General features: G+C 41.5%; 1 protein-coding gene across 2 annotated transcripts in view; it reads left to right on the forward strand.

The window, feature by feature from the left end:
- The first annotated feature begins 4,704 nt into the window (after positions 1 to 4,704).
- STK38L (serine/threonine kinase 38 like) overlaps positions 4,705 to 12,141 on the forward strand; it is a 57,739-nt gene continuing 50,302 nt past the window's right edge. Inside the window, exon 1 of one of the 2 annotated variants that reach the window (XM_050919761.1) lies at positions 4,705 to 4,822. In XM_050919761.1, coding sequence (XP_050775718.1) covers positions 4,732 to 4,822 — 91 coding nt within the window. In that variant the 5' untranslated portion in view covers positions 4,705 to 4,731. The remainder of the gene's footprint in view (positions 4,823 to 12,141) is intronic. The other variant, XM_050919770.1, reaches the window with a different exon arrangement.

The raw sequence follows: 12,141 nt of genomic DNA on the forward strand, positions 1-12,141 counted from the left end.
AGCTGGGTGGAAAAGTGTGTGTGTGTGTGTGTGTGTGTGTGTGTGTGTGTGTGTGTGGTGGGAAGTGGAGCAAGCATACAGGAAAGCCAAGACCTATTCGTTTGTGTATACATTTTATCTGAATCTACGGTTGAATTTTCAACCTGTAATTGCCACTCCCACATTGTAGGTGGGCAGCAGAAGTTCAAAAATTAGGACACTTACCAGAAACCATGACTACTTATTCTACCAATTTTTTTTTTTTGCGGGGTGGGCAGGGGGTTTCTGACTGATGGTGTTTGAACTCTTGGGGTTAGTACTGCTGCATTAGGCTGAATCCCACCCAGTGCAGGAAATAGCCCCACATCCACATAGTCATTTCATTTGTTTTGTTATGGAAATGGGCATGGGTCTGCCCCTACAACTGTTGGCTCCCTGGATTCGTGGCAGGCTAAGGCTCTCTGCATGGATGATCCATCCATTGACATTAATTCTAATCTTCTCACACCAGCTCCCTTTCAGCGCAGCTCCATTGGAGCCATCATAACTGTCCCTGGGATATCAGTGCGGGGGAGAGTGGGAAGTCTCCTCAGTAAAGGTGTCACAGCCTGAGGCTGTATTATCTTTTTTTGACTAATTTTCCATGGCCCCAGGAGTGGGATAATGTATATTCTCTTCTTGGCCATGGATACTCTTCCCTGCTGGCCAGCCTCATCTCCATTTCTCCTTCAAGGGCTCATGGACCTTTGGGAGAGGATTCTGTAGGTTTTGGAGTGGGGGATGTGGTGCTGTGGAGACCCCCCTTTCAAGCAACAACATGGAGATCTGTGCACAAATCTCCAGGCCACTATCTTCAGTGGGATAACTCATGTGAGTAAGGGTTTCAGGAACTAAAATAGACATATTAGAGGAGCAGGGAACAGGATATAAAAAAGTTGCATCATTTGGTTATTTATTCTTTGCATAGAGCTTGTTCCCTTTTTATTTTATTTTGGGAGCATGAAGTCATATAGATGGCTGCAGGTGGAAGGCAAACTGAAAGCAGTGATTTTTTTTTTCTTTTTAAGTAAGAGAAAGAATGAGGTTCCTTGCGGTTTATGGATGTTGTTCCATGTGCAGAGGGTGATGTGGAAAGAACATGGCACTACAGAAGATGTAGAGTGTGTTAAGGAAGTATCAGAGGGGTAGCCGTGCTAGTCTGGATCTGTAAAAAACAAGAGAGTCCTGTGGTACCTTGTAGACTAACAGACCTATTGGAGCATGAGCTTTCGTGGGTGAATATCCACTTCATCAGACACATGTGAGAAGGAAGGAAGTTGGCAGAGATGAAGAAGGAGACAAGTGCAGACATGTGGATAGGGGCACTGCTGCATAGAGCCCTGAAAGAATAACTGTCTTTATTATGAATAATATTTCTTATTTAAAGAATGTTGGTATTTTTTCATTAAAGAAATTCTTTCTGAATTCAGATTTTCATCATTCCACTAATGTCTATTTGGGAGTCCAAATCAAAAGAGTGTGTGTGTGTGTGTGTGTCCAGTATTTTAAGAGACCCATGCTGACTGTATTTCCTGATGAACCCAGAGCTTCTTAAGACTACATTACAATAATGTAGTTTGTTTTTGTAACATGTTCTGTACCATAATCCATATGTATCTTAGGTTAAGGAAAATATCATGCCCTAAATAAGTCTTCAGCAGGTCCTCAAAGGATCTTCTCCAAAGAGAACTCAGGAAGAATAATATTCTGAGAGAAGACGTTGCTTAAGTGAACTTCAGTATATGAAAGTTGTAATCACTTATAAAAAGAAAGACATTTGTTGCATCTTAAACTCCAGCATGAGGAATGTGATGTACCTGTGCCAGGAACAACAATGTCATGTTCCTTAGAATCCTATTGCAGAAATGGAAGCCAAGTCAGCAATCATCTTATGAGGCATTTCCCCCCACTTACAAAGGAAAAGATGTCATTTGGATTGCTTCTAAAACTGGCAAAACATTGTTTGTTTGTTTGTTTTGGAAGGTTTCTTGTCATTTGGTAAGATATCCAGGATATGAGGTGACACTTTGTAAGGTGACTAAAGTAATTTCCTCGATATTTTGTTTAGATGAGTGATTTAATTTTGTTCCCTAGGCTACATGTATATGAACAAGACTGGTTTTCTTGTATTTATATTTCATTAATACAACACAACTTCTGTGCTCTCAGGAAAGTACAAAGTAGGATGTAAGAGATCAGAACTGTGCATTTATAACACAATTTTTGTTGGACTGTTTTTCGAGTGTCTGCTAAAGGCATCTAGAGAAATAGAATAACAAAAATATACAATATATTTTAAAGATACATATTATTTAATGAATTCAGGGCTCAGATCAGAAGGTGGGACAAGAAGTACATCTTCCTAAAAGCTTGTGATTTATTTGGCTAAATAAGGGGAGTGATCCTGCAAACAATTGTGTGCGTAAACTTACATGTGTAGTAATGTAGAAGTTATTGGGACTACTCATGTGAGTAAACTTACCCGTTTTCTTAAGTGTTTGCAAGAACAGGCCCAAGATATGTATTAACATTCAATTGTGAGACACTGGGTATGAGGCATAAGCACATATGCACGTTTGTAAATTTGCGCACTGTCTCCCTATGTGAGTAGGACCTACTTCCATGATTAAGAATTTGCGGGATGGACTCCTATATGGCTCATTGTGGTGCATTTGTGAGTTTAATATTCTTTTTCTTGCTTGCAGTATGGATCCTGCAAATACCCACATGCTTAATTTTACTCATGTTAGAAGTCCCATTTAAGTTAATTGGAGTTGAGTCAATCCTAGTGCAGGATCAGGTCCTAGGACTTATAGGGGGTGCACTTTTTTGCAAATATGAAATTCCAAAGTCAAACCAAAGCATGCCTGAGTTGCAATGGAAAATTGTGTAAAAACTGTTTTGAAAGGCAGGTAAAAGTAGGAGAATCGAAGTAAGTAATTTCTCTATCTGGGTCAGGCTGATGTTGGATTCAAAAGTTTGTTTAAAATACCTTTCTTTTTTTAATGACCACTAAAATTCATCAAAGCTTGTTCACTACATATTTTTGCTTTTCTAAAATGAGAAAGGGATCACGTAGACTTTACTCGCTTCTGTGAGTATAGACATGTGATGCAAGGGACTAATAGTTTTTTTATTTTTTTCCCTCCTCCTAATAAAAGGGCCTCGCCATCCTCGTCCCAAAACTCAGTAATTTTCCACTGGTAAAACAACTGTTCTGTGTTTGCCATCTGCTGTGCTGGCAGGACTCAATGGAACAGCAGTAGCAGCAAGTCAGGAACTGTAACTGCATGCTGTGAATATTCATTCAACTTTCCTTGTCTCAGCTGGTGCTCATCTTTTACACGAACCCCAACTTTGTTTAGGTGATGACATTAAAGAGGTTTAGCGGCTAAGGAACAAGGGGGTGAAATCCAAACTTCCAGACAATCAGGGGAAGTTGATCACAATAGATAGCCATATCCAGCAGTTTTTTTCTAAAAGGAGTGTTCTCTATTCTCCCGTTTCTTGTCATCATTTGTAAAGATGTAAAAAGACTTTTGCCCACAGTAGACTGCTCTAGGAAAGTACTGCTATTCCAGATCTACCAGCCTTCTATTTTGTATTTGCTTTTTTTTTTTTTTTTTTTTTGCTAATTCTTCTGAAATGTGGTATTTACTCATCCAGTACAACTAGATAGTGGTGTCATTCTCTGCTGATAATCAGAAAGTGCAGCTTCTCCATTTCCAGTCGTCTCCAGATCAAAATGCAGTGATTTTTTTAAAAGGCTTTTGTCATGTCAGATATAGACCAAACACAACATTTCTGAATGCTGATTCCCACAGATGGACCCTTGGGTCCAGACGAGGCCGATTGATGATTGAATACATGGGTCTGCCCATGCACATCAGCTTAGACTGTAGAATCTCTGGTACATGAACAATATCTTGTAGTATGCCTAGCACATTACTCTTGCTACATAAATAATGAGATAAAAATAAAGGAACACAGTGCCACTTTAAATGAGGCAATTAAATCCTCATCAGTGAGCACTAATGTGTACAGGGCCCCCCTAATGAACTTAGAGGGCTTGTAAGTCACCACACAATTTGGTCCACTAAACCTCCTGTACAGTGGTGTAAGGTGGGTATAATATTAAAGAACCCTGATACTGACACCTCCCTCTCAATTTTGAGCTCTCTCTACCTTTGCCAACCCGTGATTGAACCCCTAACTGCCCAAGGGAGACGAGCGGCTGTTAAAAAAACTTTTGAGGGGGCTGTCTGAGTTTAAAACAACAGAGGGGCCAGCGGCTCAGCTGGTGTAAACCAGGGTAGCCTTTAGGAGGAGTGGGCTGACTCTCCCCCTCCGAGGCGCGGGCGCACAGTGGCTTTAAGAGGGGGTGCCACTGGCGGTCATTTCCCCGAGGGGACGCCCGCGACCCGCCCCCGGGCACTGCGTCGCCGGGCGCTGAGGGCACTTTGCAGCCAGCCCCGCTGCAAGCGGCTCCAAGGCACGGCGGTGGCGGGAAGCAGCTGACCCCACTGCACGTGAAGAGGCGGCGCGGGGCTCGCGGCCGCATGTGCTGCGGGTGAACAGAGGACGCCAGCCTGTCACCGCCCCCCCGCTACAAGCCCGTCGCTCCCCTCCCTGCCGCTGTCCTGAGCTCTCGCGAGAGCTGGCTGGTAAACAGCCCTCGGATTAGATCCCTCCTGCTGCCCTCCCCTTGCTCGCATGAGCGGCCCCGGCGGGGGAAGTGATCGGGCAGAGCGAGGCTGCAGCGGGTGGTGCGGGGACGCAGGAGCTGGCAGCCAGGCGCAGGGAGGTGAGTGCTGCAGGGAGCCCAGGCTGCAGGCAGAGCCCTGCCCGGGGAAGTGCCACTCGCCGCGTGTCTCTGTGCTGCTGCAGGTGGGAGGAGGGGAAGGAGCCTGTGTCTTTGGTGCAGAGAGAGCGAGCCTGTCATTGGAGACTGGGAATCTCTTCTCCCCACCACCGTGAGACAGCAGTCGCAGCCATAGCCAGGCTCAGGGAGGATGGTATTCGCTGTGTGGGGCTGCTGGAGAGAGACACTAAGGAAGGGAGAGGGTAATAGAGGAGTCCGTACTTGTTCAGAGAAATAAGGACAATGGCCTGGCTCCACTCCTCTCTCCCTCTTGCACTCTCAGCCCCAGTGGCAGAACCTGTGGGGCACAGGGTGTGTGTGTGTGTGTGTGTGTGTGTGTGTGTGTGTGTGTGTGTATCAGTCTGTGTTATGAGTGACGGATAAGATGAATGAGCTGAGATTTCTAAAAAGGTGGCAAGTGAGATTTAAAATCTCTTACCAAATCTGCCACCTCCAAAATTCATCACCGCCAGGGAGAGATGGTTATAATTGCTAATAAGGGGTTCTCCCATGTCACATTTTCAATTTCTAACTTGGCAGGTTTATTCTCCATGTTTCTTCCCCCAGCTCCAAAGCCTGGCCTAGATAGAGACTCCAGGGCTTCAACTGAGGTACAGTTTTTAAATGAGTAAGACTCAGATACACAGCAGAATCCCTTTTTTAACCATGTGAGAGGCTTTAAAACCCTACCTTTAAAATTAATCCAGATGGCAGAGAGATGCTCCCCAAAATACTGAAGGGTAGCCTGTCTCTGACTTTGGGAAACAGGGAAGATCTTTGTTTCATGGGTGCCTATCACTGGGCAGGCTGTTTGGAGTAGGCATAGTGAGAGATGAGCCCAAATCTGTTGTTGTTTTGCAGATATGACCACCCTGGGATGGGAGATGAACTCAGTCTGATCTGTGACTAGATAAAGTACTATCAACAGTAAAGGTCCTGTGGGGTGTGGAGTCAGTCGATTATACAGTCTGGTTTAGGAGTGTTCTGTCCTATTTTAAATATGTGCCAGTTTAATCTCTACACAGATACCCCATCTGAAAAAAGAAAACCTGGCTCATAGGGCCAGATCCAAAACCCATTAAAGTCAATGGGAACCTTCCTGTTGACTTCAGTGGGTTTTGGATCAGGCTCGTAGCTTGCCAGCTCAGCTTTTTGCTTGGTTTTATATTTTTAACTGAACTACAGTGAAAATGATAGGGATGAAAGTGAGAATGCAGACAGAAGTAGGAGAGTCTTGTACATGCTGTAAATCTGATGCTTTAAAAAAAACCCAAAACAAATCAACCTTTGGGTTAGAACAGTATATTTCAGATGCACAGCAAAAGTCACTTTCCATTGGCGTTACATGCTGATATCTCTGTAATAAAACCTTGAATGGGAATGAATAAGTCTTTAAACAGGTTTAGCCTCTGGGTGTATTACTATTTAGTAGTTATACTTAATGTATGTATTAATTATGTATGTCTTTAACCAGAGATACAGTTTCTTCATTCTCAGATTGTTCGTGGGATGTATTGAACTTTGATTATTTTCTTCATTTGTTCCTTACTAATGAGTGGGTCATCTTGTTTGTAAAGTATTGATGTGGTTTGTTTGTTTGTCTTTTGTTTAATACCCTATTTAAGTGTTGACTGCAGTTCTGCAAATTCCCAGGCTGTGGATAAATCTTGTTGTATACACTCCCAAACACTAAACATATCACTATGTTTTGCTGTGCATACTCTGTGATGTGTATCTCAGAATAAGCGAAAATCTTAAACTGTTTCATCCTCTCCACTCCAGAAGTATAATAGGTGAAACAGTATCAGTTTTTGTTTTTATTTAGAGCAATAACTGAAATACTTAAAGATAATGAAATGTCAAATTGTTCTTGGTGGATGTTGGCCAAAATATTTAACCATGAGAAACATGTTATTGTAGCGTATATTATGGATATAGTTTTATCTTGTGTTTTGTGCTATATGTGACTTCCTGACTTTAATTAAAATGTGTCTTGAATTAAGAAAGGTCAACTTCAGTGGGCTTCAGTGTATGCTGCTTTTTGGGTTCATTTTAAATATTATTACTTGTCAGATTTAAAAACAAAAATCCCTAAAAGCAAACCTTGAATGGCATTTTTATTTCAAGGAAAACTAGTTAATATGAATTTAGTTGATATGGGAAGCAAATATTTATGGCAGATAGGTAGTCTCATATTTCTTGCTTTGAGGCCTGATGCAAAGAAAACGGAGGTCAATGGTAAAACTCCTATTGACTTTCAGTACTTTTGGATTATTCCCCTGTTCCTCAGTATACAATAGGGATAGTGTGATCCAAGCAGGGTATGCAGTCTGGACCCCGATAACATCATCCATCATAGGCCTGATTGTGCAACCCTTACATTGGTGATTACTGAGGGTCTGATCCTGTGCCCTCTGGAGTAAGTGGTGAACTGCAGGGGTGTGACTTCTCACACACATGAGTTAGGTATGAACCATCTAACCGAATGGGTTTTATCCAGCAGGGAGGATTGGGCCCATTTGATTGGTTGGTGGTGGGTTGTTTTTTTTTCAAATTGTTCCTAACTTTTTATTGTGTCCATATTTATTTTGTTAACAACCATGGTTTATTCCCTCTTAAATGTAGGGAGATTATTTAAATGTGAAGCTGGTTGATAAACTTCTGAAATTGTATGATGACAGATGTATGATAAGCCTGCAAACGATGATAAAAAGAATTACTTCTTTAAATACAGTATTCATCAACATAAAGAGTAAGCTGTAATGATATGGTAAATTGTTCGGTTTTCTTCCCCCAGAAGAGGCTTTGTATATCGTAGGGTAATGATAGTTGACATAAATCAAACATACTATTATACACAAAATCATTTAATCGTCTCTCATTCCTTACTCATTTTAATGTACAGCTACATTTGGAAAAGACCTGCCATCAATGGTAATTGTGTTACAGTACTATAAAAATATGGAGTTAGTAAATAACTAACTGAAGTTTAATTCTTTATGATGCATTGTGGCAGTATTTTTTTGAAGGGCTGGATAACTATATCATCAGTAACTATCTTAGCTATGCAAATTAAAATAACAGTGATGGTAATCAAATCTCATAGTTCAGGGTGTAAGATGAAGTTCTGGTGTATTTTTGAGGAGAGGGGTGTTCATCTGCCATTGAAGCACTGAATTCTGGATATTAGTATAGATTAGATGCTTTGATCTGATGTGGCAAATATGATGTCTCTGTAGCTTTAAAGAGTAACTTTTGACAGTCCCAGTGCTTGTGCTCCTGCACACTTCTCTCTAAAAGAACACCTTTTTCTCCAAGAATAACAGTAAAAACAAAGGATAGAGAAATAAATTGAGCTGTTAGTGTACCTCTTACGAATATTTTGATCAGTTCGTGAAGCATTAAAATTAGTGACTGTGGTATTTAATGTCGTATTTTATGCATGAACTTGGATCATTTCCTATCATGCCATATCAAACTTTGTTTTAAAACATCTGAAACTGCCCATTAGAGAGATGTGATCAGACACTACATTGTTTGCTTGACAACTTTTTCTGGGCCTTTGCAGTGGAATGATTCTTAAGCTAATACAGATATTGCTTAATTTATGGGGAAATGTATCCTCCTTGTAAATTCAAACCAGCAAATATCAGTTTCTTGAAGAAGAAGGCCTGCTAACAAAGGTTGAGAAGAAATGTACTTAAATGGGCCAGATTCACTACCATTATTGCAAATTGCAGCACATCCCCACATCCCCCTTAGAGGCAGCTGCACCAGAGGATGAGGGAAGATGTTTCACTCAATGGGATGCTCAGGCTTTAAATTCCATCTGGGATTCCGTAGCAACAGAGCAGATGGCAGCTGTCCAGGAGATGTGCTGAATCTCTGGTAGACACCCAGCCAATTCAGGAACTATGTGAGCTAATTCTGGGCCCCTACCAGAGGAGAAGTGGTTGCAGATGGAAGCCTTTGCTGCTACATCTGAGTGGACTTTCTGCTCCTAGGGGTGCAAGGCCTGGGTTCTGCTGGTGCGACTCATGGAGGTAATTGAGTCCAATGATTTTGAGGGATTGCTTAATGAGGCTGATCTTTCCTGCAGGTTTCACATTTTAGTTTGTGTTCAGCACTGCGTATGAATTAACATCTGGATTTTTAGAAAATTGATGGAGCTGAACTTAATATTGTTGCTAAAGGTCTGAGTCAATCACCAGGTAACACTACTATAATATTATTGCTACTTAGCACTGTCATCCTCAAAGCATGTTACCAGCACAAACTCACTAAGCCTTACCACACCACCCGGTGGTGAGCAAGTGCTTACACTGCCATGAAAGGGCCCCCTTATTACCATAGTTACTTTTGCATATCACAGAATGGTTACAGGGGAGATGGGCTTTCCACAAGCTGGCCACATACAGCTTACATGGCCACACAGCTCCCCTGTCATTTCCCAAGCTTGACTCTGGGACTCCGCCTCCCCTGGTTGCCATGTATGGCATTTAGGTGTTTGGAGATGATGTCAGGGGAAGGCACAAGTATGCCTATTGTCTCCTAGCAAGTCTGGTTCTTGCTTGAGTCATTCCTTAAAGGGAATCACACAACCAGCACTGAACTTTCCTGCAAAGGAGAGAAGACAGGAGGAATCATCAGGTTTAAGAATTCTTCCCACTACACTCTCTCTGCAAGGCAAAGTGGGAGGGTATTGGAAGGAGGAAATGACCCAGCCGTACTAGCTTGGTAGAAGTGGTGGATCTCAAGTCGAAACCTCCCTCTTGAGATTTATAAGACTAGGGTGGCAGAGAGAGCCTCACAAAGTAACGTTTTATTAAAAATTAACAGTTGTGAAACCTAGCCCCAGCCTGGAGCCTGATCAGGGAGTTACTGCAACCTGAGCAAAATATCAGTCTAATAGTGAAAGAATTGTCTGTTCCACCTAAAAATGTAATTAGTTTTAGCAGGCAGGGCTTTTGTTCATAGCTCTTTGGATAAAATCAATCCACCGGTAGGTTCGGAGGCGGTCGCCATTTCTTGAGGTTAAAGGCCAACATGTTGCACTGCTAGGCTCTACAACTTGTGCTTGGTGTTATTTAGAGCTTGGCAAAGCAGGAGAGGAGAATAAGAGAACGCAATCAAAAAGTGATTTAGTATAACGTATGAACATTTTCATCAGCCACAGTTGCAGAAGAGTGACAACAAAGTCTGTGTGGGAGTGGTAGTTCTATGCTGAAAATGTAATTTACCCAGCACAGAAATCTTTCACTGAAAAATCAGGGATTTTTAAAAGATGAAAATGAGCTTTTCTAGTGGATCCCAAGCCATCGGACACCAATGGAAGAGTTCGCTGTTACTATGAAATGGCCAACTGTTGACCCAAGTTACTATTTAGTGCAGTTGTGACTCTTAGTTTGCAGATGTTTGTGTAGCAAATACATGCTGAAGGAATTATTTCCTAGGGCTGGTGTCTTTTATCTCAGGATTTACAGTAGCTGCATGTAGGGTGACCAGATGTCCCAATTTTATAGGGACAGTCTGATTTTTGGGTCTTTTTCTTACATAGGCTCCTGTTACCCCCCACTCCTGTCCTGATTTTTCACATTTGCTGTCTGGTCACCCTAGCTGCATGTCCTAGAAAGCAGTGTGTGTTCAGCTGCGTTGACACTTTTAAGAGAAGTTAACGGGGGAAGGGAAGAAGGAATTTTCATCACTAGTTTCACCCTTTTGCAACATTCTGCACATACACGTTTATCACTAGGTTTTCTTTGCACTGTTTTGGTTGCCCAGCTGTGGTGGTAAAACGTTCTGATTGAACAGCTGGCACAGCGTTCCTCATGACTGATCTGTTGTATAGCACTTCTGTAAATCGAAAGGGTTTTTGTGTCTAAAGAAACTTGCTAAATTAAGCTTTGCCTTTGCTATTTAAAATCATTTGTTTCTTTCACCACTTGAAATTCTTCACAGTATAGCTCTTGGTTTCTACTATAACTTTATAAAAAAGCCTGAGGAAGCCTGCTTTAAAATGTATGTTTGTGGGAGGGAATCTCTCAGACATTCAAGTATACAAAAAATATAAAATAAAAATAGCCAACAGTCATTTAGAGCTAGTTTTAAGTATCATTTAAGGTAAAGTCTTGTGGTCTTTTTTTTGCTCTAACCATTAGACATGGCTGCCTTCCAGCAATGAAGAACCATTGTAAATTCATTATTTGTACAATAATCAGTAAGTCTTAATGTATGTGATCTCACTAAGACCTCTGCTCTTAAATCTTTTTTGAGCAATGGGATAGACTGCTATTTGTCTATGCAAACTTGTTATAAGGTATTTGGCTTAAGGAAGTTCTGCTGTATATCATTAATGTTGTGTGGTACTCTCCCTCTCCTCCCTCAGAAGATATTCAGGTGCTTCAGTTGATGGGAAAAGAGACTTCATCACGAATATAAGAATGGTAATTTGCATTTCTGTAACACTTCCTATGTAAGCATCTCAACTCAACAGATACAGCTGTATAAAAGGTTTGGATGTGGTGAGCCAGTTTCTCAGTTGCAGTAGTTTGGAAAATAACCCAGCATGTTCTTTCCCTTATTACAAATGGTTCAAAACACCACTAGCAGTCTCTTCGTAGATTATTATATTATGGATAATTAAGAATAGTAATTGGGAAAACTTGGAAGTAAAATTGTGATACTAAGATTAATAAAAATTGTGATCTCCTTGGACGGGGACCATCCTGAAGTGTCTGTACAGTTCCTAGTGGACACACTTACATTTGAAGATTAATTGCAATTAATAATGAAAAGTTAGCCAGACTGTGATAGGAAGAAGTAAAACATGAATTTACAGTAGTTCTGACAGAGTGGTCCCTGTTTAGAAGAAACGTACAGTTTGCAGTTAAATGTATTCTCCATCTGAACCGCAATACTATAACTATCATTAAGTTAATACTTCTGAGGAATTCTGTGCCAAATAATTAAAAATTCTGTGGAAAATTTTTTTTTGCACACAATATTTTGAAGTTCTGCAAATTTTATTTGTCAATAAATAAATGTGGAGGCTTAAATATGGCAGTGGGGAGCACAGGCCACTGGCTGCACAGAGGTGGGAGATCACTGTGGAGCTGTCCTCTCCTTCACCTGAACAGACTCAGCAATAAGGCTGCACCCAACCTTGACACAGCACAATGGCCAGGCCTGCTCCAGAAGTACCCTGGGCTCTGCTCCTCCATGCCAGGTGCACCAAGTCAGTAAGCAAGAGAGACAGACTCTCT

Source organism: Gopherus flavomarginatus, chromosome 1 (genome assembly GCF_025201925.1).
Source record: "Gopherus flavomarginatus isolate rGopFla2 chromosome 1, rGopFla2.mat.asm, whole genome shotgun sequence".
Lineage (NCBI taxonomy): Eukaryota > Metazoa > Chordata > Testudines > Testudinidae > Gopherus > Gopherus flavomarginatus.